We start from the raw sequence: 26,051 nt of genomic DNA, 5'->3' as shown, positions 1-26,051 counted from the left end.
ATAACATGATGGGACATAGATTAAAAGATGACAAAAAGTCTAACAATAGCGGCAAATGAAGGTAGAATATGAAATAAGTCAAAAGCTAAATTTGAAAACAAAGAAAAGGGACAAGAAAATTTTTTTTAATAACATGACCGGTGACCGGGCTGCCGAGGATAGAAAATAAAGAGCGGGAAGAAAGATGGACTGCATACAACATTGTGCTACACTGGCGTAAATCCGTGTTGATGGGTGGGGGGGATGACTGAAATATTTTGGCATTTTTTTGCAATCATGTTTTTAGATATGCAAGGAATTGTCATTGATATGTCCACTGTATCGACCGTGGGTCACGGCATGGGGGGGGGGGCACCAGCAAAATTGTTAAATGACTGAGTGAGTGACCTATTAGAGACATTTTAAGGACAATGTCATTAAACGGATATGTATCTCACTGATCAAATAATGCGAGCGCAAAGCGCGAGCTGAAATTTTTTTATATTCACACCTAAAAAGGGACATTATAATCAAATTTGTGTCATCATGATAGGTACCTGTCTCGCTTAACAATGGAAGCGCGAGCTGAAAACTTAGATAATTCAGACCTGAAGTGGGGCATTCTAAGGTTTCTTTGTAGGAATTAACTAGGACCATACGTATTTGGTCCTAACCAAATGATGCGAGCGCGAAGCGCGAGCTAAAAATTTTTGATATTCAGATCAGAAGAAGGGACATTTTATTTTTAAGGACTGATTTTAGGAATTCATGAAGAGCAGACATATCTCACCAATCCACTAATGCGAACGTAATCACGGACAGGAAATGTTTCATATATACGAAGACCTTAACATGGTGCAATCACTTTTGAGTCATGAAAAAGAAGCATATATGTCACTACATAAAACAATGATAACTCAAGTGCTAGGAAATATATTTGGTTTATAATATATATTGACTTGAAAACGGGATGTTTTAGTACAACAGGATTATATATCTCGTTAAACAGACAATGCGAGCACCAGGAACAATGAAGACGTAGGCCCTGGGCAAATTATGTTTCATAAAGTAATGATGAAAATGTTTCTTATGTAATGTAACTTAACATAGTTATAATATAATATAACATTCTAATGAATAATATTTTCTTCTTTCCCACTACGTTTCTTTTCCTTTCTCCCTCTTTTCTCCTTTTCCCCCTTTCCCCGTTTTTTTTTTTGTCAGCCGATGGGGGGGGGGATGTGCCCCCCATGTCCCCCGTAGTTACGCCACTGTATGTCCATATGGCAAATACCCCTCCAATATTATTATCTTTTTTACCCCATGATGGTTTAATGGTTTTATTAGAGATTACATTCAACAAATTTTTGATATTCCATCTTAATCCCTTCCCAAAGACCCCAACATTGATGAATTGGAAGAAACGGGGGTTTCTCTTCAATGTTATAATTAATAAGGACATAAGTATTTCGTTTGGAAATGGTGAACTGGCTCTTTATTTGCATTTTATGATTCAATAATATTATTTTATTTGTTGAGCGTTATTTTTGGATGAATTTTCACCAATAAAACAATTATCTCTTGTGATTTTTTTTTCATTTCTTTCCTAAAAAGTGGGGGGGGGGGGATGTTTGTACAGGCCATCCCCCCTCCTCGAAAAGTGGGGGGGATATATCCCCCCATCCCCCCGGGATTTACGCCAGTGTTGTGCTATAAGCTAGCTAAAATTTATGCAAATAAGCTACCGGGGCTTTGCCCCAGACCCCACGCAGTAGGGGCTCTTCATCTTTAACCTTCAAATCGCTCTATAACGCCGCCCCCTGTAGGGACCCTTCCTACATTAAGCTTTACGATCAATCACTGGTGTACAGGCGAGGGGGGGTCTTGGTTCCACACCCAAGAGGAAATAAAAGAAATTATAGGAGACAACGTATAATGAAATGAATGGAAACAATAAAATGGTTATTTGCTGAATATAATGGATATCTATCACATAATTAAAAGTTAATTTCAATAGGCATTTTTTTCCAGCTCGCTTTGCTCGCTGGCAACTTTTTACATATTTTCCCACATTGCTATGTTTTGCCCCTCAAAATATTTGGTTCAACTGGGTTGAATAAATGTGTTGTGAAAAAGCTATATTCTGTATATACCTGCGATTTGATTAAAATATCGGCAATCTGCGAGGTTTAAATGGCATTGATATCAAGAAGTTCCGAAGGCTCCAGACGGACCCCAACCTCATAGCACTGCTGTATATGAGTATGGAAGGGTTGGGCCATGGTCCCAAAAAGTTCTACAACCAAGAAAAAAAGGAGGAAAGAAAAGCAAAGGAAAAGTGTAGGATATGATTTTATTTACTGAATATAATGTAAAAAAATATCTCAAAGTTAAATTCTCATGAAAATGTGATTTTTATTCTCGCACGCTTCGCACGCTCGGGACTTATATTAAGCAGCTTTTTAGCACATGCGCCATACTGCGCCTCATTTTTTTTTACTCTTCACGCTACTGCCGCAAAGAAACATGTTCACAGTCACCCAGACCACAAAAAAGGAATGGAAAGAGAGAAGAGTGAAATATATTATACTCTGGATATCATGTCAGAATCTATCACAAAATTGGATTTTTGTATTAAAAATGTCAAAATTTTTGCTCGCTCGCAACTTTTTTTTAAGAGATAAATTCTGCCTGATACGCAATGTCTGGCCCTCTCAAAATCGTCGCCTCATTACACCATTACGCCTGTTCATACCATGATATGACCGGAAAATTTTTGGCTCTTGCCCCCCCCCCCTGGCCACCGATCCCTGTTACGCCGCTGCTACATATTCACATTACAGCACATTTTAATGATCGCTATGTGATTTGCTGGGCAATATGGGGGGGTCACCCCTGTATATAGTCATTAAAAACTCATCTCTTTCGTACTTTGTAGTTTTTAAAATATTACATTTAATTAATTCATTGTAAGCGCTTTGGGCCTAATGGGAAAAGCGCAGTACAAATAATAAGTAATAATAATAATAATAATAATATATGCTTTATAGTCAGTTTGTGGCGTGACAAGAATATCAAACTTAACTATATTGTACGGTTAAAGAAACATTGTCATTATTAAAGAAATTAAAATTTTAAAAATCCAGGGGCCAGCATATAGGCAGATCCAGGAGGTAGGGGCCGCCCCCCCTCCCATTGGCGGCGTGAAAAAAAGGGGGAAAGAAAGAAAAAGAAAGAAGGGAAATAAAAATATTTTAAAAAGAGGCAAATAAGAATCTAGGGAGACGAGTGAATTAAATAAGGTGAGGGGAAAACTTTGAAAATAAAAAAATCTTCATGTCACTACAATATACATAATTTTTGCTCTTGCTCCGCGCTCGCATTGCCTGTTCGATCATATTTTGTTCAACAGGCTGAAATGGAGATTTAAATATCAAATTTTTAAGTCAAAATGTACAGAACATATTCAGCTCGGACATCAAGCTTTTATTATTTTGTGTGATTTACTAATTGATTTTTTTAAGTGCTTTTTTTTATCAGACAATGAAAGCTCTATGTCTGAAATGGAAAATGTTTTGTGTATTGACATAAAATTGAATATTTTAAGCTCCATACCTACTTTTATAAATTGACATGAAAGATTTTTTTTCAGTCTTCGACCCCTCCCCCACCCCCCTCATTTTATTCACTTGTGACCCGTCTTCCTATTCTTATTTTTCCTTTTTACCCTCTCCTTCAATACCTTTTTTTTCTTTCTTTCCCCCAAAGTTTTTTTAAATTATTTTTATTAGGGGGGTGTCGCCAATAGGGGGAAGGGGGGCGCTGCCCTTTTCTCTTGGATCCACCTTTGCTGACCCCTACACTTAAAAAAAATATCTTTTAGGATGTGGTTGATAATGACAAAGTTTATTTGAACGTACATTATGCTAATTTTGATATTCTTGCTACTCCACAAACTGACTAAGCTCGATCACATAATGTACAAATCAGCCATTCTCAATTACTTTTTTTGAAGCTCCACATTTCTTGTTGAGAATCTGTAATGCTCCACTATCCATTACGCGAACCAGCAATGCATTGCGGAGGGGGTCCAGAGGCCCCTGGTGGGGGTCGAGGGGCAGAGCCCCCAGAAAGTTTTGGAATGTGAGGCCTTTTAAATTGCCCAGAGGGGCTGATATCAACAGAAGAAATACAAATGCCAACAAACTACACAATATTAATATTAAAAGAAAAATGACTAGTGACTTTTTCACAACATACCAATGATACCACTAGTTTAGACTGTTCTGCACCAGATCTATTGGCTGAAGCAAGTTGCGTAATGAGTAAAAAAAAATGAGGGGGCTAGATATGGCAACTGAAGCAAAAATGTTGAACATTTTCAAAACAGAAATCTATATTCTGACATAATATTAAGAAAATAATACAATATTCCACTCTTTCCTTTCCTTTTCTAAGTTTTCTCCTTTTTTTTTCTTGGCCGTGAAACACTTGGGGGGCCCCAATCCCCACCCCATCTGTACGCCAGTGGCTGAAGTTACGTTCCCCGATTTTGCAAGGGCTTTAAATTAGGCGTTGCACTGCACTAACACCCCAAACTGCCCCTCTCTCTCTACAACTCAGTATCATTCATTCAGTTTGTGTTAAGCAAGAGTGCATGCAGGCAATCACGGCAGGCAATATATCTGAGCATATTTCACTTATAACAACTTCCGATTTTAATCGGCTTCGGAAACAAAGTTTCTGCTTGTTATGTCCCAAATTCAAAATCTTTTATGATCAGGATGTTCTTTGAATATCATATTATTTGATGTTTAACTCTTAACCAAAACGTATAGGCCTACTCTGGAAATGCAAAATTTCTCGCCGTTGAAATAGAAATCCTACAAACGAGGCTTTCAAATCACTTGTGTGGCACATAAGTTTTGTACAGCATAGAATAAATAAAAAGGAGAACACCATCGATCCTCCATAATAGGGGTTATCGAGTGCTAAATTGGACAAAATTTGAGGAAATCAATTAGCAATTAAGTGTCAAGTAAAGAGTGTTTGTTTTCTCTTTGTATTAAAATGATCACCAAATCCTTATTTCCAGGTTACCGGTAGATTCATTTTTTCTCCCCAATTTTTCCTTATTTTTACTTTTTTATACCGGCTCCCAAGTGCCACTCCGCAAGGCTCGGTGCGCCACAAGTGGCGTGCGCGCCACCATTTGAGAATCCCTGGTATAAATATTATAATGCCAACACTATTATGGGAGGGGTGACTCCCCCCCCCTAACTAGTGTCCAGCAGATCTAATGTAGTCACAAAAGGCGTGGAAATCGAAAGAATGACATACATAATAGTCCAACTCTATAGTCCGACTGTCATTCTGTGCAGAATACAGGTTCGACGAGGTGCTAATTACGTACGTACGTACATGATAAATATTACATACGTACGTAGTATTTATTACGTACGTACGTAATATTATTAAGTGCCTACTTTGAAAAAAAATCTTTCATGTCAATTTATAAAAGTTGATATGGAGCTTAAAATATTCAATTTTAAGTCAATACACAAACATATTCCATTTCAGACATAGAGCTTTCATCGTCTGATGCGCACTCGCATTATTTGAAACGTGAAGTAGGTCCTTCTTTGTGTATTCCATAAAGTTCTCAATTGTCTCTTTGCAGGTCTGATTGTAAAAAATTATTAGCTAGCACTGCGCGCTCGCATTTTGGTAAGTGAGAATACTTCTGTATGAATTCTAAAATTTCGCGTTCTCATTCGGCCTATGAAAATTTTCCTTTTTATGAATTCATAATTCTTATTGTCCCTTTTTTCAGATCGGAATATCAACAATATTTTCAGCTCGCGCTTAGGTATAGAGGAACTAAAAAAAAAATAGTTATCCTTTTCATATGATGACAAAATGTGCTTAGAATGTCCCATTCCTAGGTAATAAAAAATATATGTATATATATTTATATATAAATATATATTTATATATATATATATATATATATATAGTTACAAAATAGAGTATCCCGTTTTCTAAAATCTCACACTGTTTCCGCTCGTGCTTTGCGCTAAACAATTATTGTTTAGTTATCCTTTTCATAATTACTGAATATAGTATTTCGTTTTTGTCTCGCCTGCATAGCAGAGCGAGACTATAGGCGCCGCTTTTCCGACGGGCAGTGAAAAAAATACATGGGGGCGGCGGGCGAATTCGCCCCAGAAATGCCTAAAGTCGCCCTTGAAATCACCCAAAACCATGCTTTCGGGGGCGACATAAAATCTGAATGTCGCCCCCGAAATTATTGCCGAGTGATAACAACTCAACAATCCACTAGCGCCATATGCTCGAGCTCTGCTTACCATTTAAAAATCATCCAAAATCCACACTCAAAATCATGAATAAGCCTTGAAAATAGCGAGGAGCGCAGTTTCAAATTCCGAAGTTGCGTCTTTTTTTCTGTACCACGATTTCCACACACATGGTACCAGGTATGGAAAAAAAATCAACGCGACGGTCGGGAAACAGTTGCATGTATAGGGGTCTATTATGACTACCACCATGTGCAATTTATAATGCACATGTTTCCCCTACAGATATCACAATTCTGTGATAAAATAATTCGAATTACACAGGAAATAAATCCCACAGTCTAGTAACCTATCATTGGTGAGTTGTCATTCGGCTTTGCTTTTCAAAACGGCCTATTAACATCCAAAATAACTTGCCTAATTTATTAATTATAACTTAAAAGTCATTTGTTTAATTTTTCTCGGGGACAATAAATCATCAAACAAAGCTCCGTCTATTTTACAAGGCCGGCGGCAGTCGCACGCATTGGCGCTTGTATTAGCTAGCCAGTCTGAGCTCTGTCTCTCTGCCAGAGCTCTCGGGGACAATTCGCTCAGTAAAGGCCTCAATGATGGTGATTTTCTGTTTCAGACAGAGTTTACATTTCAGGTATATTATTCAAAACTGCCAAAAAAGTTGGATGATTTCTTCATTGTCATGTATATTTAAGTTCTTAATGAATACTTTCTCACCAAATTTAGACTCCCCCATAGAGAAATGCAATTTTCATGGAGATCTGCGTTTTCAAAGAACTTCACGAAAAGTTAGGGTATGTGGGCCTTTATTGCATTTACATGGCCGAGTACAGGGTATTGTACTGGAATAGACGGAGTAGAAATTAGATATTGAATTCATTTATATCCAAGTTCAACTCACAGTCACACCCACCCACAGACACACACCCAAGATTCTAAGCATGAAAAAAATAACTTCAAAAATCATACAATATTAAACAAAAAGTAATAATTCATTAATAAGTGAACAGGTATTCCTCAAAATACAAAAAAATAGCATTAAAAAAGAGCCCCCGAAATGCAAAAAGTAGCCCCCGAAAGGTAGAAATGGAGCCCCCGAAATTTGACCAAAAATGTAAAATGGAGCCCCTGAAATGACATCATAACTTAGAAAGTATATGGACCTAGTTCATGAAACTTGGACATAAGGTTAATCAAGTATTACTGAACATCCTGCCTGAGTTTCAGGTCACATGACCAAGAGGTCACATGACCAAGGTCAAAGGTCATTTAGGGTCAATGAACTTAGACCATGTTGGGAAAATTATTTTCAAAATCTTAACCGAAGGTTAAGTTTTTGAAATGACATCATAACTTAGAAAGTATATGGACCTAGTTCATGAAACTTAGGCATAAGGTTGATCAAGTATAAGTGAACATCCTGCTCGAGTTTCAGGTCACGTGACCAAGGTCAAAGGTCATTTAGGGTCAATGAACTTTGGTCAAGTTGGGGGTATTTGTTGAATTACTATCATAACTTTGAAAATTTATGGATCTAGTCCATGAAACGTGGTCATAAGGTTAATCAAGTATTAGTGAACATCCTGCCTGCGTTTCAGGTCACATGACCAAGGTCAAAGGTCATTTAGGGTCAATGAACTTTGGCCAAGTTGGGGTATTTGTTGAATTACCATCATAACTTTGAAAATTTATGGATTTAGTTCATGAAACTTGGACATTAGGTTAATCAAGTACCACTAAATATCCTGTGCAAGTTTCAGGTCACATGACCATGGTCAATGGTCATTTAAGGTCAATGAACTTTGGCCGTGTTGGGGGTATATGTTAAATTACCATCCTAACTCTGAAAGTTTATGGATCTAGTTCATAAAACTTGGACATAAGAGTAATCAAGTATCACTGAACATCCTGTACGAGTTTCAGGTCACATGACCATGGTCAAAGGTCATTAAAGGTCAATGAACTTTGGCCGTGTTGGGGGTATTTGTTGAATTACCATCCTAACTCTGAAGTTTATGGATCTAGTTCATAAAACTTGGGATATAAGAGTAATCAAGCATCACTGAACATCCCCTGTGAGTTTCAGGTCACAAAACCAAGTCAAAGGTCAGTTAAGGTCAATAAACTTAGGCCATGTTGGGGTAATTGTTGAAGTGCCATCATAACTTTGAAAGTTTATGGATAGAGTGAATGAAATGTGGACATGGGTGTAGTTGACAGTCTTAAGTCTCCGTTCAAATGTCATTTATGGTCAATGAACGTGGTATTATGTAATTATATGAATGATGTTTTTGTGAATGATTATTTTATAGTAGTTTTCAAAGTTAGCACTGCTGCTATATTAAATTGCATAATGCAGGCGAGACTGCCAGAGGCGTTCCACTTGTTAGATCTCAATCTCAAACTTTTCCCGCTCGCATCAATAATTGTTAAGTTATACTGCTATCTAAATCTTAAATTTTTGTCGGTGCCCTTTTAAAGATTAAAGTGCCCGAAGTGCGAGCTGCAAAAAATTGATATCAGGACCTAAAAACTGGACATTCTAAGCACTTTTTTATAATTATGCACATGATAGGCAGATATGTAACTAAACAATTTATATATGTGAGCGCAAAGCGCTAGCGGAAAAAAGTTTGAGATTTAGATTTCAAAACAGGATAGGCCTACTCTATTCATATTTTCATGAAAAGGATGGTTATTTTCCCGGCATGAATAATGCACCAGGGCGAAGCTCGAGCTGAGATATTTTGAGATTCAGACCATTAAAAAAAATCAATTTGTAAATCACACAAAATAATAAAAGCTCGATGTCCGAGCTGAATGTGTTTTGTATATTTTGACTTAAAAATTTGATATTTTAATCTCAATTTCAGCCTGTTGAGCATGTAGACCTATCTCATCGAGCGCGGAGCACGAGCAAAAGTAGTGACATGAAATTTTTTTTATTTTCAAAGTTTTCCCCTCACCTTATTTCATCTACTCGTCTCCATATTCTTATTTGCCTCTTTTAAAAATCTTTTTCATTCCTTTCCCTTTCCTTTTTTTTTCTTTCCCCTCCTTTTTTTTCGCGCCGCCAATGGGGGGGGCGGCCCCTTTACCTCCTGGATCTGCCTATATGCTGGCCCCTGGGTTTTTTAAATATTAATTTCTCTAATAATGACAATGTTTCTTTAACCCATGACGAAAAACCTCCATTTGAGAAAACTTTACCCCAGTTTCCCATTTCATCAATTCTCTTCTCCAAGTACTACAGCCCCAAGCATGAAATTTAAGTATAGAAACACCTGTTTCTTGACCTCGGTCCGAAGATAACACAACAGCCCAGCATATACAGTCACAGCAGGGGGGGCACACACGATGGATTGCAATGTGTGTAGTTCTGATGAGTGTCTAAGAGCCTGCTATGGAGTTCCATGTATACACGCGGTGAAAGTGCAACTTTTTTCTTCTTTCTTTCTTTCTTTCTTTCTTTCTTTCTTTCTTTCTTTCTTTCTTTCTTTCTTTCTTTCTTTCTTCCTTCCTTCCTTCCTTCCTTCCTTCCTTCCTTCCTTCCTTCCTTCCTTCCTTCCTTCCTTCCTTCCTTCCTTCCTTCCTTCCTTCCTTCCTTCCTTCCTTCCTTCCTTCCTTCCTTCCTTCCTTCCTTCCTTCCTTCCTTCCTTCCTTCCTTCCTTCCTTCCTTCCTTCCTTCCTTCCTTCCTTCCTTCCTTCCTTCCTTCCTTCCTTCCTTTCTTTCTTTCTTTCTTTCTTTCTTTCTGTCTGTCTTATTTTTTTTTCTTTCTAGACCTATTTTTCTTCATCCACCCCCTTTCTACACCTCTAAACCCTGCATGCAAAGCATACCGTAATTTTTATTTGCTTACTTTCCTAATTTCGAGGTCGATTTTCTTCTTTCGTAATTGAAAATGGACTAATATTGGATGTCTGAATATAATATGCCTTTGAAAACGTGATTAAATATCGAATACAATAATTTCATTCCGAAGGTCCTTCTACAGGCAGAGAAGTCTTACGTAATAGCACAGCTGTTGTTTATCATTTCGTCCTTGGCTCAACGCTCATTTACTGGCCTGTGGAGGTGAAATTGAGACAACGGGGATTGCCTGGCCAAGATGGGTTTATCGGGGCTTGGAAATGTTATTGAGATTTTCTAACGAAATTTGGGGTAAAGAACCGCAGTTTGCAATCTGAACTGCGATCTTTCTCCAAACGGGGGTTTGACATAATGCCGTACAATATAGTTAATTTTGATATTCTTGCCACGCCACAAACTGACTATAAAGCTCGATCACACGTTACGTATACAGTGTATAACATGGGAGGGGTGACCCCCCCATATTGTCCAGCAAATCACATAGCGATCATTAAAATGTGCTGTAATGTGAATATGTAGTCACATCAACCCGGAGTCACAAAAGCCCACACAAGGCGTGGAAATCGAAGTAAAATAATGAATGAAAAAAATTGACATCCATATATAGTATGACTATACAGGTTCCCCGACAGGTTCGACGCTGTGCTTATTACATACATACGTAATAAATATTACGTACGTACGTAATAATACTACGTACGTACGTAATAAATACTACGTACGTACGTAATAAATACTACGTACGTACGTAATAATACTACGTACGTACGTAATAATAATACGTGCGTACGTAATAATTTTTTTTTTCTGTTGTCAAAAATGTCCAGTTTTGGGGCTTCGTAGAAGCCACACTGATAAGTGTCAGCATAAAACAGGCCGATTTAGGGGAAAATATGGCACATTTTTTCTGGAAATTCAGGCTGTGATCTGAATGTGATCTGAATTAATTATTTACTTGTGTTTGGCATGTATGGAAAGAGAAAATTCAGGGGCTTCTTTTGACAGTAAGGACAAGTTTATAGGATTATTTGAAATGAGGATTTAGAGATAAATTGCAAACCCTTATTTGTGTGTGTGTTGAGATTGCCATTTCCCCATGCGTTTTCTATGGGAAAATGAAATTCCTGTTTTGCACAAATTTTTTCACTTTGTCGCAATTTTTCATTGTGATCTGGTTTCCAAATCTTTATAAAAATCATACCATCAGAAAGAGCATAAAAATTCCTATTAGACACTTTATGGACAAGTTTTTGGCATTAATAATGAATTTATAACAGCTCTCAGAAGCTAAAAATTTGGATTTGTGTGTCTCCATTTCTTAACTACACAGTCTATGGTAATCTTAATAAAATCACTCATTCAAGAAACAAGGTTATGATATAACCTTGTTCTCTGTTATATCTCCATGTGTGGCTAAATAAGGGTGGCAATGTTTGGCTTATTTTCTCTTTTTCTTTGGGACAAATGCTTGATTTTTTAACACAGACAGTTTCCATTACACGTATTCATCATACAACTTGGCTCTTAAGTAAATTTGATTCTTTAAATTATTTTTTTCTTAATTAAAAATAGAGATTGAAAAATGAAAATTTTCTTGCCATATTAATTTCCACCAATAGAGGGTGTACACAAAAATATGCCCCAAATTCAAGTTTTTGAACGCTCTGGTGAATACAAAAATTATTCTAATGAAAAATAAATTGCAACTGTATGGAAATTAGTATTTTTGGTCACAAAAGTGATATTCTAATGATTTGTTAAAGTGTATGCTCTGTACAGCATTGGCATACCATAGTCCTACCTGTAGATTCCCCACAGGCAGGATGGTTGCAGTTAGACCAAAAGCTATAGTCTCTGTATTTTGGTTGTTCCGCTGAACTGCGTTGGCTCACTCACCAATACATAGACTGAAGAGCTTGGAGGCCCGTACGTACAGACAATGTATTAGCAGTAACGTTAGATCTAACATTCGGCGGAAACCAGATTTTCCGATCGTTTTTTGTACATAAAATATCACATTATGGTAAAGAAATTAAATCGATATTTACGAAAAAATGTATAAAATTCAGAAATATCGTACCTTAGACCGCAGTTACCGCTAATTTCTTTCAAATGATGATTGAAACATCGTTATCTTTGATCCTTTCGTTGGTCAACGTAAGTTGCCATCTTGGATAAAAACAAAATATTAAGATTATAGCCTCGGTCTCGATCTGCCATTTTGTTTTGAATTTTGAAAGGAGAGGTATCGCGACAGAATTTTTCGTCTTTTTGAGGTTCCAGTCTGTGCCTCGATGTCAGGATTTGTGTGGCACGATAGACCTTCATCCATGTAATTGTGGTAAGTGTACTTTCTGTTTCCACATTTTATTCACCCATGGGTGCATTATTGCCGCCATCTACAGGAAAATTGAAGGCACGGCGCATGCAAAATTGAATCAAACTCCCGCGAATTTCCCCCCCAAAATAGTAAAACTAAGTACTTAAAAGAAACTTACCGAACAATTCCCCCTAATATGATGAATATCCCTCAAATAGCGTCATTTAAGCGTTGATTTTTCTTGTTGACAAAATACGGACCCTGCTACCATCTCCCAAATTTTTCGTCTAATGAGCTAAAGAGGGCGCGCGATTTATCTTCATATCAAAGACACTACAAGGGAAAGACTAGGCACAAAAACTATTTTACACGTAACTTGATCTAAAGCGTTACGCGAAGTCGGCAAAGTGTCCAATCTTTTTACTGTAAAGACTTTGGTGGAATGTTAATTGATAAATGAACGGTAGCACTTACGGGGCTTCGTTCAAGGTACATAGAATTTTCTATATTTTTTGTTTAATTTGTCATCGCTTTGAACATTTTCCAAAAAGTCTTATCGTCAGCAGAAATAATATAAAAAGTATACCCAGTTGTTGTGTGTCCGGACGATCAATTTTAGAAAGTCATTTGGAAAAATTTACAAGCGAAGTCTCATCAATTTTTAGTACAAAGTGTTAGGAAATATTATAATGAACAAAATAGAAGATGATTACAACTATTGAATTCATATTTCTAGTGTAATCCAAAGACAAAAAAGAAGGCTTCAAAAATATAGAGTGTCCGGACACCCGACCCCCCATCCTATGTTTATTAAGTTATTGCATTTATTGGTGTCTCTATTTTATCAAACAATCATTGGAATTGCGCATACAATGAATAAAAAATCTAGTTTAAAAAATACCGACAAGCTGAATTAAGGTTGTGAATTGTACTAGCGCCACCAACGACCTTCCTTTTATTTCCGTCGAAGAGACATGCGAAGCAACTTTCCAGGCCGAGGTATGCGATTTTGCTCTTTTTTTACATGCTTTTTCCATTAATAAAATTTGTAAAATTGAAAATGGAACACTTTTCACCAGAAAAAGCCCTGGTGAGTAGCGGAATGAGTTTCGGCTAACATTATTTGCGTTATGAAGCGATGTTAACCGACAACTCTAAAATCCATACTGTAAACACGTATGTAGTGCGAGGTTTGTATAGCATACTAACCTCAATACGTGTGAGTGCATTTTATTAAGATTACTATTGAGACCCCAATCTACCCCATTGTCTCCCTCTTTTGCACGGTCCACTCCTGAGCTCCGGCCCGCGAAGCGGGTTAGGCTTCAGGCTACCTCAGGCGTAGACAGCTGTCAGCCGTCTGTTTCAAGGAGTTTTTAACATTTTAATTTTTTTTAATTTCTCCTCGTACACAGACGGCTCGCTATCGTGCAGCCACCATTAGGGGGTTAACAATGCAAAATCCCCCCGACGGGGCTCGTCGATTTTTGTCTTTATGTCATAAAAATATATAATAAGAACTGTACCAAAATAAAGATTATTATTCCGTTTTGGCCTGAAATGCACCAAAAACGGAGAAAAATAAATTTAAAAGGGGAAAAAACAGAGACTTCGGCTGTCGCGCAACTTCACTTCCCTGTTTTATCTGAACTTAATACATAAACATATGGCCATTGAGTCCCCTGTAGTGTACAGATCGAGCAAGAACTTCGGTCTCTGTATTTGGTGAGTGGAGCCAACAAAGTTCAGCGGAACAACCAACATAACAGAGACCGAATCTTTTGGTCTACCTCAGGCGATGCGGAGAGTAGCGGTAGTGAAGTGTAGTGGAGCCTATATACGAACCATCGCCGGTACCCTAGCTAGGGCCACTCACACGTATTGCGAGGTAGGCCTAGGCCCTAAACTTTTAGTTCAGTTAGATCTAACGTTAGGCCTAGCGTTATTGTTAGTGAACATGGTTCAATACTAGGCTAACCCCGCCCAGACTCCTGGGGGGTATTCTGAAAATTCAACTCATAACTTTCCTCAAGTCATAATGACTATGTATGTGAGACCTTGAACAAGACCATCACAAGCATCCCAACTTACCCAAATATATGGGGTAAGTTGGAACATGGTATGGGGAAAGTTGGAACACTGCATGGTCAATTAAGAATTATACTAAAACTACTTACAACTGTAGTGTAATATTACATGGTTTTAGCTTATTTGCTTTATTTTTTTCAAGTTCAAAATATTAAAGGTGTGTATTCTGATTTATCAAACTTTGTTTTCTATTATACAGCCACTCATGCAAGCCAACTGTGTAGTAGAATTCGGTAGAATTTGTGTGCGTTTGATTTTACATGCAATTAAGTGTATCAGCAATATCATGTACTTCTGCATCAAATTTACATGACAAAATTAATTGTTCATATTCTAAAATTAATGTTATGCAAATAAGCATATGAAATTTGCCCTAAATTAAAAAAAAAAATGTTTTTGCCTTAACTCAATTTATTTAGCTAGTAGAATTTTTGGTGAGAGTATCAATTTTTACATTAATAAAAAATATCTACGAAAAAATGCAAAAAATATAATTTCTTATATTCATGCATTTTTTGTTTTTTTCAAATTTGTATTTCTTTGTTTTTATACCCTTTGTTTTTTATTGTTATTTTCCAATGAACTTTGTTGGGGACCCTTTTGCGATCATAAATAGCATAAAATTAATCCATTTGAACCAACAAAAGTAAAAATAATCATACATTTATGATTTTTGGTAGAAAAACACAATTTGCATTTACCTTGTACATGGAATCACGTTTTTGAGCAATTTTGGATTTGACATGCACATTCAAAATGTTGTGTAATTTCGAAACTGCGCTGCTGGGCATCGCAAATTTGGTCTCAAATGATGCGCAAGACTTGAAAGTAAAAAGTCAGCGAGCGATGCGGTCAAAAAAATGAGGTCAAAAACGGATTAATGACAAAATTTGTCGAGGGGGGGGGCTCAAATTGACCCCCCCCAGGTTGATAATGGTTAATATCACATTACGGGGCCTACAATACGCCTTAAATGCACACTCAGACCTAACTGAGAGACAAAACAAGCATGGTTTACAATACATGTTCAAAAGAGTGTGAAATACTGTATACATTTTATTTCTCATATCCAATGTTTTTATTCATAATTATGTTTGGGGTAATGTTGTAAATCGGATCAAAAATCAGATCAAATCGGATCGGCAGTTAAGCTTCTAAAATCGAAATCGAATCGAAAATTGAATCGGGGATGTTTAAAAACAAAGGAAAACATCAAAATTTTGTTCCCGTCGCGCGCATCTTCCTGACAAAGTCACAAAGAGGAATGCATTGAAATGGAAGTCGCCAACATGCGCGATCATTTGGAACATGTTTTAAAGGGGTTTTGAGGTGTTACTGCTTTAAAATAAACCGGTGATTTTTATTAGAAAGATAAACGAAAGACGCATCTTCCGAGCAAAGTCGCAAAGGAAAATAAAATGAAAATAATTCTTATAGATCACAGGCTAATGAACAATCGGCGGGACATCTTTTATAAGTATATTATTTAGGTGCTAGTGATTTAGAATTATTGGAATGATCTCTTTATCTCGTACGACGCATCATCTTAAAGTCGCAAGTGCAATTAATATGTAGTAGGATGGGGGGTTGGGTGTCCGGACACGTAACAGAAATGAAGCCTTGTTTTTATCTCAGGAATAAACCAAAAATATAGGTTGAATAGTTTTTTTTCACCATCAATATTTGTTCTTTATAATATTTTCTTATATTCTGTGCTAAAAAGAATTAAAGACATTGCTTGTAAACTTTTCAAAATTGAGAGTAAAAGTCATGTGTCCGGACACCCAACCCGTCCGGACACACAACCACTGGGTATACAAGTCGCAAGCACGCGCGATGATTCGGAACATGTTATTAAAATGTTTTGGGGAGCTAGCGTTTTCAAATCAATTTATTACTATCTTGAGAAATGAACTTTTGATATCCAAGAAGAAATATAAAAGAAGCATCTCCCGACGAAGTTGCAAAGACAAATAAATTGAGGTTGAAGAGAAGATGTCTATCATCATAAAGGAAGTAAGAGAGTAGTGCAGTGATGTCCGTCAGTAATACGACCTTTAAAAGTTCACGGCGGCGTCCGCTATCACCATGAGGTTGAAGAGAAGATGTATATCATCATAAACGATGTAAGAGAGTAACGCAATGAGCTCCGTCAGTAGTACGATCTTTAAAAGTTCACGGCGGGGTCCGCGATCACCACGAGGTTGAAGAGAAGATGCTATCATCATAAAGGAGGTAAGAGAGTAGCGCAGTGATGTCCGTCAGTAATACGACCTTTAAAAGTTCAAGGCGGCGTCCGCTATCACCACGCGGTTGAAGAGAAGATGTCTATCATCATAAACGATGTAAGAGAGTAGCGCAGTGATGTCCATCAGTAATGCGACCTTTAAAAGTTCACAGCAGCGTCCGCTATCACCACGCGGTTGAAGAGAAGATGTCTATCATCATGAACGATGTAAGAGAGTAGCGCAGTGATCTCCGTCAGTAATACGACCTTTAAAAATTTCACGGCGGCGTCCGCTATCATGAGGTTGAAGAGAAGATATCTATCCTCGTAAACATCGTCAGAGATAATACCGCATCTTTCTCCCTGATTAATCCAACCTCTAAATAGCTAGCACCTCAAGAAAAAATCTTGCAATATGTTCTGAACGATCACGCACTAACTAGATCTACGCCGATTTTTTATATCCGATTTTTTCCTTCAAGGGGCATGATCGAAGATCGCCGATTGTGGAAAAATCGGGAGCCGATTTTAAAATCGGTTACAGCCTTAGTTCGGGGTAAGTTGGAACATGTTCATACTAGCCCCTTCAATTTTGTTCCAACTAACCCCAGATGCCCATTTTACATTTATAAGCTTACAGCACAAATAAGGGACTTCACCATGGCATATTAATAACTTTATTATATAGCTTGGTACAAGTGTCTATTGTCCCCCCAGACTGGCCAACTTGATCTATAAACTTCTCTGAGATAATAAAACATTTCTGAAAGAGAAAAAATTACTCAGAAGGTGAAAAAAACAAAAAAAAATCCTTTCTAACTTCACCAGGCTTGTTGCACATGTGTTGTCTGTAATATGGTGGATGGCTGTTGATAATGGCAATAAATTGAGTGCAGTATTGCATGAATTTATTTAAAGGTGTTAAAGAAAATTACATTGTTTCAACTTACCCTGCGTTCTAACTAACCCCAATCTCCCCTACCCTTCTACAGTCCTTGTAAACACGATAACTTCAGTTCAACTTAACCTAGGCTCATATAATTTTGTTTGTATGATACTAGCATGAATCCCAGGAAGCCTATTGATTTTGAGGTCATAATGTCAAAGGTCAAGGTCACACTGACATGTTTTCATCTTACCCTTCTGCAGTCCTTGTAAACATGATAACTTTAGTTTAACTTAACCTAGGCTCATATAATTTGGTGTGTATGATACTAGCATGGATCCCAGGAAGCCTATTGATTTTGAGGTCAAAGGTCAAGGTCACACAGACAAGTTTTCATCTTACCCTTCTGCAGTCATTGTAAACACGATAACTTAGGCTCATAAACCTATTGATTTTGAGGTCAAAAGGTCAAAGGTCAAGATCACAGTGACTTGTTTTCATCTTACCCTTCTGAAGTCCTCGTTAACGCGATAACTTTAGTTGAACTTAACCTAATATAATTTGGTGTGTATGATACTAGCATAAATCCTAGCATGCAATTCTATTGATTTTGAGGTCAGAAGGTCAAAGATGAATTGGACACCTTCCACTTTTCTTGCTTGACCAATAACTCCATTTTCCGCGTTATAGGCGGGCGTAATATGTGCTCGCCATAGCGACACTCTTGTTGTTTTATTTTTAGAAAATAACATTTTATTGATTTTTTACCATACGATGTGATGTAGGAAAGCTGCCCGCAATTGGCGCAAATGACGTACTGGCTCATTATCGCTAGGAAACCTCTTCTGGTATCAGTGCTTCTCACTGGCATAGCGGGAAGAATCTTGACTGCAGTTACAATCTCCAACTGCCTGCTAACATTTACTTGATGATAAAAAAATTGCCAAAAAGCGTTTACCTGGCAGTTGTTATGTGTCGGGATTGTCGTTTATCCAGACAAACGATTTAAAGATTTTGCACGCAAAGTTTTTTCTACAATTTAAAATACGAAGTGTTAGGAAATATTATAGAAAACAAATACCGATGGCTACAATTTTTCAATTAATAGTTTTTGTTTAATCCAAAGACAAGAGAAGAAGCATCAATCATTTTAAGTGTCTGGACACCCAACCCCCCATCATACATGCACGAAGCAAATCTTTTGCTCATGTGTGTAATAAGCATTTGCTTGGGTTTTTTCAAGCTTCGTCATAGCAGCTCAAGCATTTGCTTGATCAAGATTTTCAGATTTCATCATCATGTTTTATGCACTGAGAGAGAAACCCAAGGTGACAAGGTTATTATAACCTTTTACTCTGTTAGGATTCCCTGTGTGGTAAAATAAGGCAATGCTTGGCTTATTTTATCTTGTTCTTGGGGACAAATGGTTGATTTTTTTGACAATGCCAGTTTTCAACTATTCATCATATAATTTGGCTAAATAAGTAAATGGTATTCTTTTACTTATTTTTTCCCCTAAATTCAAAATAGAGATTGTTGAATGACAATTTCTTGCAATTTAACTTTCCACCAATAGAGGGCCTCTACAAAATTATGCTCAAAATAAAAGTTTTTGAGCACTCTGGTGAATAATAAAATTATCCCCAAGTTACTAATGAAAAATAAATCACAACTGAATGAAAGTAATATTTTTTGTTGTAACAAAAGTGATATTTTAAAGAATTGTTTGTTGAGTACTGCATAGATGTAAATTCACCATAGGAAGGGTGGTTGCAGTGCAAGTGGTGTACAGTAGCCTTTTAGTTAAGTGCTAACTGGATGCCAAATGTCAAAATTATTCATTATAGATACAAATTAGTGAATAGTTTGACACCACATCTCAGGAAAAATGTTACATGAGAGTAGCGCTATATTTTGAACTGCGCTCTCAGGAAACCCTACGCATAAGAGTCCCCCGCCATTTTTCTGTGAGTCATGTTTGTACCAGCATGACATGCTATTATTTAAACTGCCAGCATTTGCGACAAGCAAAAGGTTTAAAGAGAAATGCCAGTTGTGGTAACTATCTCAAAATGAGTTAGAAAAGAATCCAATAAAATGACCACCCAAGTGTTTGTATTAAAAAATATGTGCCAAATTTGTGATTGCTGAGAAAGCAAAATAAACACGAAATTCCGTCAAATGTCAGGTATTTTCCAAGCAATATTGATGCACTGTTCAACATTATGCTATTCTGTTTTAGTGGTCATAAGTGTTGTCAGTTTTCAGCAAAGATTTCATGATTTCAAATAGATAAGTTTATGTTATCGTACTAGATCTAGATCATAGGATGACAATTATCCTTGATATTTTTTCCCCATGTAATAATTGTTTTTTGCAGTAACAACATTTGTTTACCTGTAAGCCATAAAGCCATATCAATTAAAACAACTTCTAAGGCTTTATCTTTTGCTTAATTAGCAATTACTATTTTTTATGCATCTGACCCTATGTGCTCATACTAACTTTGTTTCCTTTGATAATCTTTCTTTGTTTTATTATCCGGCTCTCAAAGTACCTTTTCTCTTAGGTTTTTTACTGATTGTATTGATTAATCTCACTATCTCACTCTGATTGAACTTTGTTATGGAAGAGAAGAACAAAGCATTTAATTTGTGTGGATTTAAACAATTGAACCTTGGATCTTTGGAACTAAGCATGGCTTAGCAATTTGTTAGTGCTGTATAATGTATATGTACGTTTTTCTTGTTTTGTTTTGTTTATTTGTTTGTGTTCTTTTTGGGAGAGGTTAAGTGCCTCCCTCTCCCAGCATTATTTGAAAGGGGCATGAATTTAGAGGTTGCCTTGAGTACTCTTTCTCTGAGATACGCCATTGATTTTTGTCCTCCTTGTGATCATTATAATGGGCTAACAGATTATTCCTGATAACACAGTTAATTATAGTTTCATCTAAGATTCAGCACAATGGATGCTAAATTATGTTGTAGACCGGCAATATAGAACCTTCATTGTTGCGTCCTCAATGGAATGGAACAAACTCCCTCTCATATTAAGACGATCCCCAACAATTGAGTAATTTAAGAAGTCTGAAAAACTTTTTTTTGTTCTAGGCAACTGCCTTTATTTTGTTTGTTACTCTGTATTTGTTTTTGTATGAATTAGGTAAACTGAATTGTGAGCACTTTGGGCCATTTGGGAAAAGCACGTTATAGATTTTGGGCATTATTTTGGGTATGAATTTAAGTCAAAGTGTAGCTGTTTAAAAATGGACATCACTACAAATGTATATACTAGTATCACATTTGCAACTGGGATACAAGTGGTCGGAACAAATCCCTCTAGAAGGTAATTAATATATAACTTACAGTGCTTGTTTTATGTGTTCATAAAGTAAAATTGGCATCTGAAATAAAATTTGTGAAATAGATGACATCTGAACTACATTCTAGAGCAAATCGAATACTAAACATGTATTACCATTTATCACAATGAACTAGCTTTGAGGCCAATTTGAATTCCTCACATTAGCACTTAAAAATTCATAACACTTTTAAACTTTCATTACTTTCTTTTTTATTTTCAGAATTTGTTCAAACTATCATTTGTCTGCTAAGTTCTGAGATTTTTCTTTTTCTTTTGAAATAATTTCCATTTGGGTTGGATCCCCTTTCAATATAGAGAGACTTTCATAACAGAAAACATTTTCACCTATCACTCATTCAAACCAACCTAGTATTATACTTAGAGGCTCCAGGGCCTCTAAGTATAACGGTGTTTGACCCACTGACAGAGTCACCCTGGTATAATAAGACGTAATAAATAAATAATAAAAATAAAAGTATCAGGTGTGATGTTTTCCTTTAATTTGAATTTTGCAGAGTCTATCATTGCTAGCGACCCTCACTTTGATCAAACTGGTAGATGTACACTGACCTCTAAAGAAGCTTTTGATCGATCAATCAAAAGATCTGTGAGATGGGTTGCTGTCAAAGAAAAGTATAACCTTAATGAACCAGATGATGATGCAGCTTTAGGAAGGTATGTTTAATTCATAAAAAAACTTGTAGACCATGTATTTATTTTGCTCCCAGTCTCTGTTACTACACTCCTTATTGATTATTTTTCTCAATTTTCCAAGGCTCAATAAAAGAATCTCTAGTTACAGCCTAATATGTTTTTTTAGATATGAACTTTGAATTACCTCTCTGGTATACTCTCCGTGAATAAATAAATAACTTGGATAGAGTCTCTCTCATCAAGGTTTACAAGAAATCAAAATCCTGTTAAACGTTAATTCCAATGATCTGAAAAAGAATTAGAACGTGATACAATCAAATGACTACCCAAGTGTTCTTTTTATAAGTGAAATTCATGTGATAATGATTTTTGTAGAACATACACCATTACCAAGAAATGAGCACAATAAACATGGTTTTTGTGAAGGTCTTTTTCTAAAGAATATTAATGTGAGTTCAGTGTGCTGGCTTCTAGAGTTTAGACTTTTTTCACAAAGTTTAATTTTGCCTAACTTACTAGATCTAGATTTACAATGATATGGAAAAAATTGACCTTTATTTAAAAAAAAATATTTGAAAGTCTTGCTTGTTGCAACTGCTTGAGTTTAGCTGGAAACTGTGGTTATTTGAAAACCATATCTAAAGCCATTTGTAATCACTGATTTTCTTCGTTTTTTTACTCAAATTATTTATTCATTAAGTTGATTTTATATATTCTTGGTAATAATGATATTCAGCTTTTATATACTGCTTGATACATCGGAACAACTTTTCTAAGTGCTTTAGAGATATAATTTTTTTTTTATGTTGACTGAAAAGAATGATTATAACTATATTTTGCCTCAATATCCAATTATATAGGTGTATGAACCAAGATGTGGGTTTGTTCATTCATCTGCTGATGTTCATTCCAACCATTGATAGACTAGGAACTGAAGAACAGAAAGTGAAATGGTTACCTCTAGCTAGACAATACAAAATAATAGGAACCTATGCACAGACAGAACTTGGTCATGGTAAGTATATGTGTGCAGGGACAGGCAGTGAAAATGATTATTGTTGGAAACAGACAGGTCTTGGAAGAAAGACAAATTTAGCTGTTTACTTGGCTTTAATACATGTACTTTCGTTATGAGGATAATAGGGTATGATTTATTTCCCTGTAGTTAAAAGATTTTCACAATGAGTTATCAATAAAACAGAAAATCAATTGCAGAGAACGTTCTTTGATGCAGCCAGAATATTCAAATGTTAGGGAGAAGGTTCAGGAGAGCAAAAGGCTGACCGACTTAAGATAACATGTATTTTCATTTTCAAACATATGAAAACGTCATGCAGCGCGAGACACTGGCAGCGGTCCGACGGTCCCAGACCGGTAAAAATTACTGTCTGCCTTTCCTTGTGTCAGGCCAGTAACTTTTTAGAAACTGATGCTTGATATTGTTTCCTCTTGTGTGAATTATAAAAATGGCTCTGGTGTATTAAAAAAATGGCTCTCTAAAATTGAGAACTGGCTCTCATGAATTATGTTGTGTGTGTTCTGTTTATTTGTATGGGCTTTTAAGGGGAAAATAAAAACAATAAAACACACCAAAATAAACTAGTCTTTTTTAAATATGGGAACGAGTAAACTTTAGGTTCGGACCAGTAAAAAATGGAAAAACTTGGTACCGGTAACTACTGGTCCAACTTGTTCATGTCGGACCAGTAGAAGAAAGGGTTAGTGTGGAGCCATGGGGGGGCCACCTCCATTCACGAGTGGATACCATGCGCGACCATGGGGTCTCGAAAAGCACCCTAAACACGTAATTTCCATATTCTGAAAATGCACCCCTTAACAAGTATTGGCGTGTGAAACCCTACCCTTAACAAGTATTGGAAACAAAACGATACTCTTGGCAAATATTCCCTGAAATCAACCCCTAAACAAGTACAGGAATGTTTTATTGTTACGGGTCCTTCGGTCGTCGGCTTTACCTTATTTGGTTTAGTACGACCCCACCTTCTACACCTCGCGCAAATCGGACTCTAAACACGAAGTGTTGGGGCAAAATGGACATCCTTTATAAAACGTTTTTTTTTTTTGGTTTTATCATTCCCGCAAATTCGACCCTAAACACATAATTTTCCTAGCGAAATAGACACCCTTTTTTCATTATTTTTGTGTTTTTGACACCCTTATCACGTTACGTACGTAACGTGCCCTATCGTGAAAAGGACATCCTTTTTACGTGTTTTTTTGGTCGCGCATGGTATCCACTCGTCAATGTAAGTGGCCCCCCCGGGGAGCCATGCATCATGCAAAATGTTTGTTTTGGTTGAACAAACATGCAGAGAGTCTTGGACTTAGGATTGCTAGAACTCTGACAACCTCATATATAAATGACCTTTTGTTTGAAATTTGTACTGTCTGAAATTTATCACATTAGTGTGATGGGCTTGCATGACAGACAGTTTGTAACAGTAAACAAGCCCTTTTTCAAAAATTGTATGCTCCCATTTCCCCATGATATACTAACTCCTTTTATTACATATCAGAAGTGGAAAGACTTTTTGGAAAACAAATATTTTACATTGAAAAAAAAAACAAATTTTAGTGATCCTGGAACCATGGAAATCACCTCTTTTAATGTTAACAGATACATGTATATGTAGGCATTCAATCTATCTATTGTGCATGATTTGTCATAAAGATGGGATAGAGAATTAGATGTCTACAAAATGATTAGGCTAATATAATTCACTATTCAAAACTATCCCTGGTCATGCATTAAAAATTTACATTTGTGTAAACTTCTTTTCAAAAAAGAAAAGCAAATCTGCTGTAATATTAAGCTTTGGGAATTTTCTAAGCAAAAAGTATATTAGTGAATTGAATGTTAACAGGCATGCATTACCGATATGCATTTTTCGTATGAAATGATAATTGTTGTCAGAAGAATTCAAATTCAAAATTATTGATAAATATGTAGCATTTAATTGATTATATTTAAGTGTCCATAATTCTTTTTCTATGTAGTTTCATTTAAAGCTGAGGTGCATATTTGTTTTTCAATTTTTCTAACAAATGTTTCTCTTCTGAACATAACTGCAGGTACCAATTTGAATTGTTTGGAAACTACTGCCACATATGATGAGAAGACACAAGAATTTATTCTCAACTGTCCATCTCTGACTGCAATGAAATGGTGGCCAGGAGGATGTGAGTGTGTATTAGTATTTAGCATTAAATATTGAAGTGTTTTAGAGAATAATGTTTAGTTTCTTCATACTGCATGTGTAAGCCATATATATATATATATTTAATGAGATTGGAGTAGTTTCATGTAGCAAAAGTTTCACCATTATGCTAAGTTTGCCTGATGGAACCCTTCTTGAAAAGTTGTTAATATATTTATATTTTTTTGCCATAATATCATGAGAATTAATTGATATTATTGAAGTGATTTCTTTTAAGGGAGTTGGTGTTTATTGTGTTTACAAACAATTAATTAATTGATTCAATGAAATGTTATTCACCTTTTTTAGAATCTGTAAAGAGTTAATGCTTCTCAAATATATTCCCACCATTTTCAAGGGTTTTATTGTTGTCTAATTGCAGTGGCTAAGTCATGCACACATGTTATTCTTACGGCCCAGCTGATTGTCAAAGGAAAAACATATGGTCCTCATTGCTTTATTGTTCAAGTGCGAAGTCTTGAGACTCATCAGCCTCTACCAGGTAAGGTATATATGTATGCAGAGCTGCCAACCATTAGGAAAAAAACCTAATTATTACGCTTTTTACACCAAATTACACAAGTACACTTTTGATGTTTGTTACAACGCTTTTGAGCGCCAATAACCATGTACAAAATTTTAATGCACAGATAGTACATTGCGCAGCGACAAACTCATTTGAAGGCGGCAATTACTGCCATGGCATGCATGATTGTTTTACTTTGTTTACATTGCTGCGCATGTGAGGATTGCTTCAGCCGTGGCTGGAAAGTGGCGAATGTTTTTACCGTAGATCGCGTGCATTGCCTATGGAAAATTCTTGCATGAATCCAAATCCAATTACAATAGGCGCTGGCCGCGCTGATCATTTCTTTTTAACAACTTTTCATGCATCGTGGATTAGAATATGTGTCACTTTTTTTATTGTTCAAATGGATTATTTCATGTGATATACTGCAAAAGGATCAAATATGAACGATTAAACTGTTTGAGGATCTCGTGCCTGCTTGTCCAGTTCAGCGAAGCCTCCAAACTTGTATCCCGCTGGGACAAGAGCATTGGAACATCGTCTCCATTGGTCCATTGCACCACCGCGCACCGGCGCGGTGGGAA

At 36.5% G+C, this 26,051-nt stretch overlaps 1 protein-coding gene across 1 annotated transcript in view; it reads left to right on the top strand.

The window, feature by feature from the left end:
- The window catches only part of LOC129255402 (peroxisomal acyl-coenzyme A oxidase 1-like), a 42,094-nt gene that overhangs the window by 1,507 nt on the left and 14,536 nt on the right, over positions 1-26,051 (top strand). The window contains exons 2-5 of the mRNA XM_064096058.1: positions 21,582-21,741; positions 22,581-22,735; positions 24,814-24,921; positions 25,321-25,440. Coding sequence (XP_063952128.1) covers positions 21,582-21,741; positions 22,581-22,735; positions 24,814-24,921; positions 25,321-25,440 — 543 coding nt within the window. The remainder of the gene's footprint in view (positions 1-21,581; positions 21,742-22,580; positions 22,736-24,813; positions 24,922-25,320; positions 25,441-26,051) is intronic.

The sequence above is a fragment of the Lytechinus pictus genome, chromosome 3 (genome assembly GCF_037042905.1).
Source record: "Lytechinus pictus isolate F3 Inbred chromosome 3, Lp3.0, whole genome shotgun sequence".
NCBI lineage: Eukaryota > Metazoa > Echinodermata > Echinoidea > Temnopleuroida > Toxopneustidae > Lytechinus > Lytechinus pictus.
The sequence above is the reverse complement of the archived record's forward strand: the minus strand, read 5'-3'. Positions and strand labels throughout refer to the sequence as shown.